A 16,147-nucleotide genomic window follows, 5' to 3' on the forward strand; every position below is an offset into this window, starting at 1 on the left:
CTTTTTGATCTGGGTCAGAGACAGCACAGTGGCTGACCCATGATAGATCTTCTGCATCTGGTATGGTCCCTGAACTTGGGATCATAATGAGTGGGAGCAAGGAGTGATTTCTTTTTTATTTTCCTTTTTTTCTGTCTTTCTTTTTTTTTTGGGGGGGGGGGGTTGGGTCACACCTGGCGGCGTTCAGGGGTTACTCCAGGCTCTCAGCTCAGAAGTCACTCCTGTCAGGCTCTCGGGACCATATGGGATGCCAGAATACGAACCAGGGCCTGTCCTGAATCGGCTGCGTGCAAAGCAAACACCCTACTGCTGTGCTAACTCTCCAGGCCCATTAGGAGTGATTTCTGAGCATAGAGCCAGAAGTAACCTGAGTATTGCCTGCTGTGGCCCAAAAGGAAAAAAAAAAAGGATATTTGATCTTACGCATTTACCATGATAACTGCAGAAAAAGACTGATAATCTGATACAATCAAGTTAACACTGGAAAATAATTTATTAAGGAAGTGGTAGGCATGATAATTATACAGGTAAAAACAGAATCCTCAAAACTTAGAATGTAAAATTACAAAAATCGTAACCAATGAAGTAGGACATGCTTGGTACCAGTACAAGGAGATACCAAGTTTGGTTGCCTTGCATGGCAGACCCAAGTTCAATCCCTGGTACCAGAAGATGGCTCAATTGTAAACCCTGAGCACCGTGTGTGTAGGCTTAAAACTAAAATAATAATTAAAATAAAACATGCTCACTTTCTCCCCCTCCCCCAATTTTTCTATAAGTGTTGTTACAAATTAAGGTTAGGTGGCTAAAATACTTTACAGTGATTCTGAAAAGACTGATGAGCATAAAGTCTACTTTTGGAGGAGACTGAGATTTGACCTTGACCCACTAAGAGGGTACTCCTGTCTGCTTGGTTAGGGGAAAATATGCAGAGCTGAAGATCAAGCTGGGAGGGTCTGCATGCAAGGCAGAAGCACCTTAACTCTATTATCTCGAAGGGCCCATAAAATCTAGTTTAAATATGGGGCCAGAGAGATAGCATGGAGGTAGGGCATTTACCTTGCATTCAGAAGGTCGGTGGTTCGAATCCCAGCATCCCATATGGTCCCCCGACCCTGCCAGAAGCGATCTCCGAGCATAGAGCCAGGAGTAACCCCTGAGTGTTGCCGGGTGTGACACAAAAACAAAACAAAAAATGTAGTTCAAATAACTGAATTTTGGGTCTGGGAGAAAGGAGTTCAAGTACACTCCCAAAAAGTGGAGAATTTTATAATGCAGAAAGGTTCCTTCTGCTACAAGCATAACTAATTACCTAAACTATAGATTATGCCTTATTATGACAAATTTCCAAATAAGGTATATGGCTGAAAAGGCTGAAGCAAATGAAGCAGTTTCAGGTTTGATCACAGGCATCCATGGTCCCTGAACAACTGAAGGTGTCATGCCCGCACCCAGAAAACCAGTGTCGACTACAAAGAATTAAGGCAGAATGTCTGACTGCTGTCCAAAATTTTAATTTTCATTAGCTGAAACCACAAATACATTATTTCCAGTACAAATTATGTTTATTGAATGAATGTATGAAGTGTAGAAAAATGTGGTAAAAATTTTATGTCATTTGATAATTAGGATATTTGCTATTTTAGTTACAGTTGTGTAGACTTCTATTTACTCTTCAGAACGTTTTGGGGGACATGGAATACCACTTCTTTGTCCACAGCACCAGTCAACACTCTTAATGTTAACAAATTCTCCTGTTTTAAAAACTCTCCCTAGATTGCTAGTTATTTTACAGTATGAGTAATTAGCCTTCTACTAGCCGCCTAACATGCAACTAAGGTGAATAAAACCCTGCACTTTGAAGATTTCCAAAATACTCTTTGGCTCACTCTTGGGACTCATGCTGGGAAGCATGTGGGGTGGTATTGTTTCCATTTGAATGGAAGAGAGGAAAGAAGCAGCGGACAGAGGACTCAGGAGAGATCACCCGGGTCCACATTAATAGGTTCAGCATCACAAAGGACCACCCCAGGCTCCAATCCCAGGCCAAGCCTTTCGAGATCCAGCATTCGGGTGTTACATGCACGCTGAACCCGCCCGGACTTCACCTCCAGCCTCAGATAGTTAGGCCCGAAGAGATGACTGATCCCGAACCCCTCCGGAATCCCGATGCCCACCCCCCTTGCCCATCTCCAGAGGCTGCCATTACCGAGGAGTCCTAAATAGAGTAAAGCACGCCCCGCTGGGATCAGAACAGCACAGGCACTTCCGCCTTCTTCCGCGTCTCCTCGTTCACGTCATCACAAGCGACAAATCCACGTGGGAACCACGACCGGGAGACTGGATCCGTCTGGTCGCTGACGTCGCTCTGCGCATGCGCTCTGATTACTGTTGAGGCGCGTTTTGTTTGTGTTGACTGGCTTGTCACTCGACCCGGAAGCCCTCTCTACCTGGACACTCGTGCAGTTGGCTTTAACTCTGAGCCTTAGTCTCCTTTCAGTGAGGTGGCAAAGAAACTAACACTGGGGGCCGGTTCGGTGGTGCAAGACGTAAGGCATTTGCCTTGCACGCTCTAATCTAGGACGGACCGCGGTTCGATCCCCGGCCTCCCATATGGTCCCCTAAGCCAGGAGCGAGTTCTGAGCTATGCATAGCCAGGAATAACCCCTGAGCATCATGTGTGGCCCCAAAACCAAAATAAATAAATAAGAAACTAACGTTGTGGAGAAAAATGGAATCATAAAATGTGAGGGTTTCCTCTATTCATTTCCTGAGAACCTGCCTAGTCTGCGTAAGACTTGGGGCCGGGCGGTGGCGCTAAAGGTAAGGTGCCTGCCTTACCTGCGCTAGCCTAGGACGGACCGCGGTTCGATCCCCCGGCGTCCCATATGGTCCCCCCAAGCCAGGAGCGACTTCTGAGCGCATAGCCAGGAGTAACCCCTGAGCGTCACCGGGTGTGGCCCAAAAACCAAAAAAAAAAAAAAAAAAGACTTGCGCGCTAAGTCTTTTTTTTTTTTTTTTTTTTTTTTGGTTTTTGGGCCACACCCGGCGGTGCTCAGGGGTTACTTCTGGCCATCTGCTCAGAAATAGCTCCTGGCAGGCACGGGGGACCATATGGGACACCGGGATTCGAACCAACCACCTTTGGTCCTGGATCGGCTGCTTGCAAGGCAAACGCCGCTGGCGCACTGTCTTAATTGGTTTTACAGTTTAAGCAAAATAAAAGAATTTCAGCTTTCAGTACTAGTATAAGAAAAACAGTTCTGCGGGGCAGGCTTACATTATTCCTGAATAATGAGGATGAGGATGAGGTTGATGAACTGTTTCCAAGATTTGCAAGTGTTAATGGCAGTAATAATTTGGGCTTTGGGTTTCCACCTCAGTGGGAGGAATCATTGCTGGCTGTGCTGAGGACCATATGCAGGGTCCAAGGGTGCAAAGCAAACTTTCTTTTGCAGGAAGCGGGTGTTTGTTTTAGTTGTGGAGCCACACATGGAGGCGCTCAGAGATCATTCCAGGTGGGTTCTTGGGAACATAGGGTGGCTGGGATAGAGAAAACTGGTTGGCGTTCAGGCCCCAAAGAAAGCATTTTAACCCCTGTACTATCTTTTCTTCCCCAACGATTTTTGCTTTGGAATGTGCTCAGGGTTTCCTTGGGAGACAGTGAAGGATCTGAATTCGGGTCTGCAGCATCAGCTTGCATTGTTGAGTGCACTCATTCTGGCCCCATATATTTTAAAACTACAGTGGGGTATCAGCATCAGGAGCTTGGGTTTTACTTGGGAAACTATACCAGTGGGATCAAATCATTAAGCTGTGCAAGGCAAACGCCCTAACTGCACTACTATCATCTCTCTGGTCCCCAAGATTTGGGGGAGGGGGGTATGGTGATTGGGTTCGTTTTTTTTTGGGGGGGGGGGGCTGAGGAAAGGGTAGAGAAGACAGTCCATGCAAGATCCATAAGGCACAGAGTTGCCCCCAATGTTCTTAAGGGACCAGTGACAACTAGGCCTTAAAGTAGTTCAAGCAGATCTCCCACTTACACTTGATTTTTGCCCTCTAATGCTGGGTAGATTATTTGAATCCCCATATTCTTTGGGGACGGAAAATACAAGTGTTACTGTTTTAGGCATGATACAATAACTCCTTTACCCCAGCCAAATAATATGGTAAGATAGCTCCACTCCCACACTTTAAAAAAATAAAACACTTCCCATATCTAGTTAGACCTTAGATTTCCAGCCCCAAGTTTCTAGATCAGTGCCTAGTTTTAAGTCATTATTTAAAATTGTCTACAACTTTGCAGAGAATCACAATGATGATGGTATTTGGGGGTGGGGGACACATTTACTTGTGGCTTGTGCTCGGAAATCGCTCCTGGCTTGGGGGGACTATATGGACGCTGGGGGATCAAACTGCGTTCCATCTTAGGCTAGCGATTACAAGGCAGACGCCTTACCTCTAATGCCACTGCTCCAGCCTCGATGGTACTATTTTAAACAGCTGTGGTGATATTAAAAAGCAAAATACAGGTTCAGAGTTAGTTTTATAGTGACAAGCTTGTAATTTGCATTTTTAATTAAAATCATATCAATGGTTCATATTAAGAATTTAAAGGGTTTAACATCCGCCAAAAAAGTTCCATCCTGTCACCCCTGGACTTCTTAAAATCCCCAGCCTAGACTACTTCATGAAGTCACACCTAGCAGTGCTGTTTCTACTCTGGGCTCTGCACTCAGTGATCACTCCTGACAGGCCTGGGGGACTATATGGCACACCAAGGTCCAAACCTGGGTTAGCTGCATGCAATGCAACACCCTACCCACATACCACGACTCTAGTCCCCCATAACAGGACTAAAATACCCCAACATCACCCTTCATCTCTGAGAGATTCTGAAATGGCTTGCAAGACCACTTCTACCATCTCAGAGACAACAACAACCTGCTGTAAGACACAGATCGACCCAGATATGGGACAGAAAGGCCTGGTTTAAGGGATTCTACTCCCTGGCTCCTTAAGCTTGCCATAACGAGACGCAGCTGAGCATCCCTATGGAGTCTTGCCTAAATGCTATCTTTTCAAATCATCTGAGGAAGAACTAATATGATGAGCATAGTCTGAGCCTGGTGTTGACTGGATGCCTGAGTCCTCCAAGCCTGGTTCTTCCTTGGACTTGGTCAGCCACACACATCACTGCCATTCTGAAAACTGTGTGCACCTCGGAGAGTTCCTCCATATGGTAGAGGACACAAGAAGGTCAAACCAAATAGCCCCATAATGTATGCTGTCATGGAAAGGAAGAGGAAAAAATAATGGTGACCAATGTGACCAATAAAATTAGTTGTTCATCCAGGGAGAATGATGATCACATTCCTCCACACAATTGTCAGACACTACAGTGGGAACACCGCAGAAGGCAGCAGAAGCGGCAGCACCCCATAAGTTCCTGAGCAGATGTGGCCCGCCAAGAGAAACAAATAGGACTGTTTAAGTTGATCAGATGCTGAAAAATAAAATGAGTACAGGGCTAAGAACTTGAGCACAAATTATTTTCATTTCGTTCTCTTATTTTACATTCCTGATTAATTAATTCCTTTAATACAATAACAAGTTTATTTACTCCAGAATTTTTAGTCAGACTGTGGGGATTAAAGGTGGTCCCATAAGGATGTAACGTCTTTTTTTTTTTTTTTTTTTTTTGTTTTTGGGCACATCCGGCGGTGCTCAGGGGTTATTCCTGGCTTGTCTGCTCAGAAATAGCTCCTGGCAGGCACAGGGGACCATATGGGACCACCAGGATTCAAACCAACCACCTTTGGTCCTGGATCGGCTGCTTGCAAGGCAAACGCCACTGTGCTATCTCTCCAGGCCCCAGGATGTAACATTTCTAAATGAACTGCAAAATTAAAATCTTGCAAATCACCCTGTTTTTGAGGGGGTGTGTCTGATAAAAAAAAGGATTTTTTACTGACTTTGCTCACAAGTTTAGAATTTAGATTTTCCAAATCAGTGAAGATCTTTACTTTTGATTTCTTACTTTGTCATTTTTACTATTCCAGAGTTGGACTTTCTAAATTATTATATGTATATATTATATATTTGTTTTGAGGCCACACCCAGCGGCACTCAGAGGTTACTCCTGGCTCTGCACTCAGAAATCGCTCCTGGCAGGCTCAGAGGGAACCATATGGAATGCCAGGGATGGAACCTAGGGAGGCTGTGTGCAAATGTCCTTCCAGCTGTACTTAGGTTCCCGAGTCTGACACTTAAAAAAATCCATTGTTTTCATGGGTTTTTTAAGAGGAACTAAAAGTTGGGCTGGGGATGTCACCGTGATATAAAGCAAATACCTGGGATGTGTGAGGACCTTGGGTTTGATTCCTGGCAAAACAAGAGCAAACAAGGACAGGATATATTTAAGACCATATGTTAATCTTCTATACATTCTGTCTGATAAAATCATAGCATTGTTGTACTTAAGTTCAGTGGCATCTTATTACCTCCAGTTATTGTGGGTTCACACCTGGTGATGCACAGGACTTACCCCTGGCTCTGTGCTCAAGACCATATGCACAGGGCTAGAGTGATAGCACAGCAGGTAAGGCACTTGCCTTGTACGCAGCAGACCTGGGTTTGATTTCCACTATCCCATATGGTCCCCTGAGCCTGCCAGGAGTGAATTCTGAGCTCAGAGCCAGGAGTAACCTTGGGAGCGTGGCCGGTGTGCAAGAACTTGGCTATGCTCTTCCAAACCACAAATCAGATATACATATGCAACTGGGAGGGCTACTCAGTCAAATGTGGGCTACTTATCCATCCAAGACATTTCCCATAGTATGATTAGTCTTCAGAGATAAAGAAATGTCTCTGCTAAGGAGTAGGTTTGCTTTCACTCATCATGAAAGAGGCAAATTCCGCCCCCCCCCCAACTTTTTATTCCTTTCCTGAGGCAAACAGCTGTGTGTAGAGACATCAATTTCTGCCTCAGTCCCCACAGTGGGATTTGGGTGTCATGGGGGAACTGATGAATGACAACATTCTGGATATTTATTTTACCATAGGCAAAAGTTCTCTTCCTTTTTTATTTAGGTGGATGATGAGGTAGTGCTCAGAAACTACTCCAGATTCTTGGTTTTGTTTGTTTGTTTGTTTTTGGGTCACACCTAGCATCGCTCAGGGGTTACTCCTGGCTCTATGCTCAGAAATTGCCCCTGGGAGGCTCAGGGGACCTTCTGCATGAAAGGCAAATGCCTTACCTCCATGCTATCTCTCTGGCCCTAAAGTATATATTTTTTTTGTTTTTGTTTTTTGGGTCACACCTGGCAGTGCTCAGGGGTTACTCCTGACTCTAGGCTCAGAAATCGCTTGTGGCAGGCTCGGGGGACCATATGGGATGTTGGGATTCGAACTGCTGACCCTCTGCATGCAAGGCAAACACCTTACCTCCATGCTATCTCTCTGGCCCCTATTCCAGATTCTTCTGCTAGTACCACTCCAGTGGTACTCAGAGAACCAAGAGGTGCTAGGGATCTGGTGGAGTTCCCAGACCTCCTGATCACTGCTTGAAAGGTCCAAAATAAATGCACTAATAATATAATTAAATGTCTGGTTTATTTAATTAAGATCTGACTAGCTGAAGCCAATATGAAGTGTAGATGTGACTATTGTCTGTGTTGTATTGTTTATCCAACAAAGAAAAAAAAAAGAAGAAAATAATTTCATACTTTCACTTAAACTAATGTCATCAATACATCACCACCCTTTAAGTCACAAAAATGACTTAGGCTTAGTTTAGTTTACATCATAAGTCCTATAAAAATATTGATCTTTTCTGAAGTTTACAATATTTATCAATTTAAGACACTAATAGCTGGAATGAAGTTGGTTAAAAATCATAATATCAGAAACAAGAAATGAAAGGATCAGACAGAAATATACCAAACTGTGACAATACAATATTCTTTTATTAAATCATCTCAATAAAGCAAAGTAAAAACTATAGAAAATAAAAAGTGTGAAAAACACAAAAGTCAAGTTAGAAATTTTGGCTTAGTACTTTCCCTGAGTTTGTTTTTAAAAATCAAATGTGAGTAAGGCCAGTTCAAAATTTACCCACAGGTCTTGCCTTTACTGTGCTGCCATGAGGAACAGATTTTAAGACAAGAGGCTATACACACAAATGGTCCCAGGGGATCAATTTTCTTGCAAATCTTCTTGTGTTATTTACAGGGGCCACCCGACTCACTGCTTGTAGCTGCACAAACGCATAAAAGAACTATTAAGATTTTATCTGACCCTGCTAGAATAAAACACATGAAAATATACTAAAGAAATCTCAACTGTTAATAAATATTAATTTCTAAATTAATCTGAATGTTATATACATCAAATTTAATGGTAAAGCAAAAACAGACTGTTTTGGAAGCTTACATAAACAAGGATGGGGAAAGGTGTCTTAAATTTTCAAATCTTAGGGGCCGGAGAGATAGCACGGAGGTAAGGCGTTTAACCTTTCATGCAGAAGGTCATCGGTTCAAATCCCGGTGTCCCATATGGTCCCCCGTGCCTGCCAGGAGCAATTTCTGAGCACGGAGCCAGGAAAAACCCCTGAGCACTGCCGGGTGTGACCCAAAAACCACAAAAAAAAAAAAAAAAAAGAAAAAAAAGAAATTCAAATCTTAGATGTAATAAAAATAAAACTTAGAAAGATCTAATTCATTAGCTCCCAACAACTCCCGCACCTCCAACCAAAAAAGGTAAATTGTTGCTTGGCAGTAGATGGGTATGTTAATTGCAAAATATCAAGAGTCTCCTCAGTCCTTAAAACTGGCCCCAAGTGTTTCTACTTGATCTTTTTGTTGTTGTTGTTGTTTCTGAGCCACACACAGTGGCACTCAGAGGTTACTCTTGGCAGGCTTGGAGGACCATATGGGATGCCAGGGATCAAACCTGGACCAGCTGCATGCAAGACAAACAACTACCACCTGTGCTATGGCTCCGGACTCTCGATCACTTAATTGCAAAAGATCTATGTCTACAGATAAACACATATGCACATGTGGCTATAAGTGATCAAAAGACTTCATTTTAGAAAAGCTTAATTGACCAAAGTAAGCATATGGGGCTTGTTAGAATCTAAAAAAAAAAAAACGGTTTTATTTCAAAATGTACATGGTAACTTGTTGGGCTTCTACTATAAAATCACTAAGTAATATGGGGCATTATTTTCAGTCCAGCGTAGAATGAAAAATCTTCTACAGACATGCTTTTACAACTATTTAAACATTTCAGAAAAAAAAACTTACTCTTTAAGCCTGTGTTCTTGGAACATACAACTCCCCTGCTTGCCTCTGTATTTCTTTGCATTCTTATTTTCACTCTGGAGAAGCTTGTATTCTCTCTTGAACACGTTTCCCCTCTTTCTCTCCTCTCACATCTCTCTAAGTAAGTTTTGTTCACAAAACTATCTTGCTGAGGAGAGGAAAAGAAAGGGGAGGAAAGAACGAAAGAGAGAGCACAGCAAGACCCTTCCAAATCCTGTCTTCCAATAGAAAATTATAATGAAATCTCAATTACAGATGAACAGTCAACATTAGTCAACATTTCCAAAGTCAAGAATCATAGTTTAATTTAAAATGTAGGGGTGATATAATGGCTATAGCCACTAAAAACATGACACTTATTAACATCCCTATCACGGAGTTTATCATGTAAGTAACCCATTACATTGGTGGGGAAAGTGAGGCAACTTAAGGTAATTTATTTTTTCCTTTTAAGATTTGTCAAAAGGTAGATAGGGAAGCCAAGGTTCCAACTACAAACAACTAATTCTAAGGGTCAGACACCCTACCTTTGAGGTATGATATATTTGAGCTTCATAGGAAATATTCTACTTATTTAACTCACTTATCCTCTGACAAACTGAACCATGGTCCTGTGCATTTATTTGTCATTGAATTCCTTCATTGAATAGGTGAGAAAGGCTGGCCAATGCTGATGAAAGAAAAGACTTCCATATATTGCTTTTTAAAAATAATCAGCAAGAGTCAACTATGAAAATACTCCACAACTGAGTTTCAGGGACTTTCAAAAAACATTCCACAAAAGGTAAACTATTTTGCAATACAACATTACTTGTTCTTTGCATTATACTTTGATGCTCTGAAATTAAATATATAATTTCATTATTTGTAGCTTCAAAGCACTATCCTACTAAATAAAATGAAAAGCTCATCCAACCTAGAATTTAGTCAAGAAAACAATGTACTTTGGTTTATAAAGGTAAACACAAGCACGTCACATTTTACATTGTACCAACTGAGTAACAGTAAATACATAATGTGTAAAAACTGTAACATCTCCACCAATTTCACATCTTGAAAGAATAAGAACACCAAATCAGCTACCAGTCCAATTCCACAGGGTATTTTCCAGTGAGACAAGCTGTACAATGACCATGGTTTTCAAAACGTTCCACACCATTCCCATTTTCTTGAATCATATTATCTTGTTTTTCCACTTTCTGGTTTTTAAGTTTTATCCCTTCTTGTACAGATAAGACCAGTCCATCCACAGATAGATAAACAACACTGTTTGCTCCTATTAAGAAAAAAGAGGGGGTTAGTAAAAGGGGGATTAAAAGGTAATTAAGACTTTTTTGGGAAAAGTAAGAATTGACACAACAGACAATAGTTATTAGTTTTCCACAGAATAAATGTACCTGTTTTCACAGAAACACACACACACATAGTGACTTCAGCCACTTTCAGGTAAAAGTATGGGGTGCTTTGGGGCAGCAATGTTTAGGGATTACTTTTGGTATACTCCAGAAATCATGAGATACAGGGGATTGAACCTAGATTGATCACATGCAAAACTAGCAACTCACTCATTGTCCTGTCACTCAGGCCCCCATAACCACTTGTTTTAAAAGGGGGTATGTTTCAAAGAAACAAGGGATTTTACTGTTTTATAAAATCTAAAATTTAAATTTTGAGAAAATATTTAAAATGGCGGAAGCTTCTAATCTAGAAAGCATTCAGAGGTTGCAGGAGTTAATTTTATTTTTGGTTTTAGAACCACACCTGGCAATGCTCAAGGAATCTCTTGGATGTAAATCATGTGCTTCAACATGTTAAGATATGTCTTTGATGCAAAAAAAAAAATAATGTTCTATTCTTTATTATTTTGGTCACCTCCCCTGCTCAGGACCAGGAGTAACTTTTAATTGAGAGAACAGATTTTGACCTTAAAAAGATCCGCATTCAAACTTAAGCTCAATGTCACTGAGGACCCAAATCTGTTTTTCTTATATGAAAAACATGACCTCAATACAGTTTTTTTACTTTATTTTATTTTTGGATTTTGGGCCACACCCAGCGGTGCTCCAGGGTTACTCCTGGCTCTGCACTCAGAAGTCACTCCTGGCAGACTCGGGAGACCATCTGGGATGTAGAGATCGAACCTGGATCTATCCTGGGTCAGTGGCATGCAAAGCAAATTCTCTACCACTGTATTATCAGCCCCAATACAGTTTTTTTTAATGTCAGTATACAACAAATGTACTTCTGGCAAGAAAATGCTCACTAATATCCTCTCCACCAAGGAATAAATTATTTATATTTTCAAATATTAAAAGAATGCTTAACAGGTTTAAAATAAGGTGCTGGAGAGAGGAGAGTACAGCAAGTGAAGTGTTTGTCTTGCATGTGGCCATTCCTCCAGACTTGATCTCCGCTACTCAAGGCTCCTCCAAGAGTGAACCCTAAGAGTGAACCCTAAGCACAGCCAGGAGTAATCCCTGAGCACTGCCTGATGTGCCCAAAAAAATGGAGGGAAAAAAAAAAAAGATGAAGGTGCCAAGGCACACTTGCTGAGCAGCTATATTACATTTAAGCAGCCCATAACTAATTTTTTAAAACAAAGACTAAACAGGATAAGCCCAATCTAAGTCTCCCAATTACCTAAATAAAAATAAGCCTGGGGCCTGGAGCCATAGTACAGCTGGAGGGCATTTACCCTGCACCATGCAGCCTACACAGGTTCACTGGCATCCCATGTGTTTCCCTCTGAGCATCACCAGAAATGACCTTAAGCGCAGAGCCAGGAGTGAACCTTGAGCACTGCTGGTGTGACCCACCAAAAAACAAAGAAAAAGGATAAGCTTCATAAGGTTTTCACTTTTGCTTTTTTGTTGCCTTTTGTATGACACCTATGATGCTCAGAGTCACTGTTGGTAGTGGTTCAAGGAAACACTGCTACCAGGGATAGACCCCAGCCTCTAGTATGCAAGGCGTGAGCTTAACCTTTTCATTTTTGTTTGAACATACATTCCAATTATTCTATCTTTGAGGTAAAACGATTTCCATTTTTTATTGGGATCTGTCCTTTATGGGTTTTTCTGTTTGTTCTTGGGTCACACCTGATAGTGTTTAAGTCTTATTCTTGGGTCTGCACTCAGGATCACTTCTGACAAGCATGGGAAACCATCTGGGATGCTCAAACCTGGATCAGGAGTGTGCAAGGCGAAAGTCCTCCCCACTGTACTATCTTACCACCTACTCCCTTAAAAATGGGGGGGGGGGGCAGAGAGATAGCACAGCAGTAAGGCATTTGCCTTTTAGGCACAGAAGGACAGTGGTTCAAATCCCGGCATCCCATATGGTCCCCCAAGCCTGCCAGGAGCGATTTCTGAGCATGGAGCCAGGAGTAACCCCTGAGCACTGCCGGGTATGACCCAAAAAACAAAAAAATTTATTTTCATCTTTTTATTTCCTTTTCTTTGTGAAGTTACAGATTAAAGTCACTGATAAGCTTAGATTCCTCTACTGAACTCTGTTCTCCAATACACCACTTAGTATGGTGTCTTTAGATACCATTAAGTACTACATTGGATGAAAAGGCATGCACAGTATTTGCTAACAGCACAGGAAGCAACATCTAATTTTGGAGCCTGGGGCCAGGGAAGTGGGGCTTCCTCTAACCCTGTCTATAAAATGAGAGAGCTGGACAGTATGTTCTTAATTATGTTTCAATACTTTAACATCGGCCTTAAATGGTACAGGTCCAATTCTCTGAACATTTCCCTTTCTATTTTTATTGGGGCAGGGAGTGATGGTGAGAAACACAGCAGTGCTCAAGAGTGACCTTTAGCAGTGGTAAGGGAGACATATGCAGTACTGAGGATTCAACCAGAGATGTTCCATGCAATACAAGTATAGTACCTACCATACTACTTTTCTGCCCCCCTCAAGTGTCTACTTCTAATAATGAACACTACTTTTCATTATAAATATAAAGACTGACAAAGCTCAGATTTTACCTAATAACACTCAAAATAAAGTTTATAGAAATTTAGTACCCACCTAGATACTCTGGAAGATGCTTAAATTCTGGTTTATTAGCAATAAGCTCTTCTTTTGTTGGTATGTTTATTCCCATGAAACACGGATATCTAATTGGCGGAGAAGCTACTCGAACATGTACCTTGGAAAGAAATCATTTCACACATTAGTCTGATATTTTATGGTAATGAAAAAAATCTGTAATTAAATGCAACATAACATCATTTTATAAAATATTTAGTAATGATGGAGCTGGAGTGACAGCACAGTGGCAGGGTATTTGCCTCACATACAGCCAACACAGGAATATCTTGGCATCCCATATAATACTAAGATACACTACAAGATTTCTGTTCTTTCTTACAATGACTACTCTCAATGATACTAAGGAAGTATCACTTACCTGTGCTAGGTATGTATTCTACCCAGCACTGAATTTCTTTTGCAGAGTTAATAAGGAAGAAGAATCCTGGAAAATTATGTGGTATATATGTAGTACAGCAGCATTCAACAATATAATGTACAGAATTCACTCATTACCAGACTCCTATTTGAATGGCTCTATTAGTGACTTGGAGAAGACTTACAAATCTCAGTTGCTTATAAATGGTTGTTTTCAGATCTGTCCTTTATTTCCTCCAGCTACATAAAAACACAAGGATGTCTTTTCCATATTCATTTCTTCTTCATTTTTATTTTTGGCTTTTGTGCCACACCCGGCTATACCATCAGGAATCGCTCATGGCTTGGCGAACCATATGGGATGCCGGGGAATGGAACCACGGTCCATCCAGGTCAGCAGCATGCATAACAGATGCCCTACAGCTGAGCCACCGCTCCGGCCCCTATTTTCATTTCTTGTTTAATGAATTTACTACAGCCCTAAAGTTACCTATATTGTCTCCTAATGTGTTTACACCTTTAGCATGAAATTTTTTACCATTTCATAAATAAAACATAATTAAGCTACAACAAAAACTGTAATATTAGATATATGTATGTATTCAATTACATATATACTATGTATTTTTCAATCATTTTCTGCTTTTTATCAAATATATTTACATGACTATAAATACTGTCCACGTTTACTTTTTTACCTTTTGATAAGCAAAGATTCTTTCAAACCCATGCAGATTCCATATTACAGCTTTTACTGGTTGATAATATTTCAATTCATCAGTGTTTCTTAATATGAGCCAGACCCATGCCTGCAACCCCATAGGGATCATTTGAATGAAGGGAAGGATGGCAGAATAGTAGAAGCCCGGATGCAAACAGGGATGCTTTTTTGTTTGCATAAAGAAGGTAGATTTATAGTTTTCTTTTTTGTTTTGTTTTCCTGTAAAGAGGGTGGTAGGCCAATTAAGTTTGGGAATACTGCACTATACTATTCTGCTAATACATATATAAAGCATTTGTAACCACTCCTCCTTTTTTGTTTCTGACTCTTCCATTTTAAATAATTTTCATTGAATTGTGTATACTTTTGTTCTTACTACGTTATTTTCACAAAATTTCAAAGTGAGAAAAAAAACACGAAAATTATCATAATTATGACAGTAATAGAAAAGCAGATTATCTCTAAAGCCTTTTATATGGATTGTCCTACTACTTTCAACATTATTTTCTTCTACAACAGATTTTATTTTTGAATTCCCTCACCTATCAGTTTTAAATGACATCTCATTTCTATCATTTCAATGCCTGAAACACTCAGAATAAGCATTGAGATTTAAAGAATAACCTAATGTATCATTATATTCACATGACTGTCGTAAAATGAGAAAGTAACTGACACTACAGATATTTTGGGGGGAGGGGTCCCACACTCGGTGACGCTCAGGGTTACTCCTGGCTATGCGCTCAGGAATCATATGAGATGCTGGGGATCGAACCAAGGTCCATCCTGGGTCAGCCACATGCCAAGGCAAACATGCTACCACTGCGCAATTGCTCCAGCCCCGACACTACAGATTTTAAAAGTGAAATGACTATTTTGTGAGGGTTGCTAGTTATTTTTTAATTAATTTTTACATTGATTCCTTTAATCTAAGGGATAAATTTAATATACAGTTTGCAAGAGATTATTGCATAATTTACAAGTTGGTATACTTTTTTGTAAACCAGCTTGATTTGAAAAACATCATTTAGATATATTGAACTATACATTTTGATCTACTGTATTTTTATGCCAGTATTACAGTTAACATTGATGCTTCTGGATAAACTTTAATATTACTTGCCTCTTTTGCACCAGATTCTTTGAGCAGCTTTATTATGGGTGAAATGGTATTGCCTCTCACAATGGAATCATCAATAAGAACAATTCTTTTGCCTTTAAAGTTGTCTGACAATACTCCAAATTTTTTTGCAACACCAAGTTGTCTTAACCTCATGTTTGGCTGAATGAACGTTCTGCCAACATACCGGTTTTTACACAGCACTTCCACGTATGGCAGACCACACTGAGAAAAAACAAATGACAATGAATAGCAATATACAGAGAACTCTTGTCTACTGTTTCTCTAGGTCATGTTTTCTACTTCATGTCAGCAAGTTGCATAAACACACACAAACAGACACACACAGGCACAAACATTCACAAAACAAAAATCTCAACTTCCTGACATATTGAATGTCGGGTATTTTAAGTTACATGATCCATCTGGTTGTTAATAAAAATGAAATCAAACAAGTCCTAAGATACATACAAACAGAAGTGACTACTATGACCTATATTAGTTAGGAAACCATTTTAAATATATCAGTAGTACAGGAGTTCTTCAAGAAGGTTTTCG

At 40.6% G+C, this 16,147-nt stretch overlaps 1 protein-coding gene across 1 annotated transcript in view; it reads right to left on the reverse strand.

Moving 5' to 3' along the window:
* Positions 1-9,682: 9,682 nt before the first annotated feature.
* Positions 9,683-16,147, reverse strand: part of PPAT (phosphoribosyl pyrophosphate amidotransferase) — a 33,888-nt gene continuing 27,423 nt past the window's right edge. The window contains 3 exon segments of the mRNA XM_049789946.1: positions 9,683-10,602; positions 13,368-13,488; positions 15,593-15,814. Of these exon segments, the coding sequence (XP_049645903.1) occupies positions 10,406-10,602; positions 13,368-13,488; positions 15,593-15,814 (540 nt within the window). The 3' untranslated portion in view covers positions 9,683-10,405.

The sequence above is a fragment of the Suncus etruscus genome, chromosome 16 (assembly GCF_024139225.1).
Source record: "Suncus etruscus isolate mSunEtr1 chromosome 16, mSunEtr1.pri.cur, whole genome shotgun sequence".
NCBI lineage: Eukaryota > Metazoa > Chordata > Mammalia > Eulipotyphla > Soricidae > Suncus > Suncus etruscus.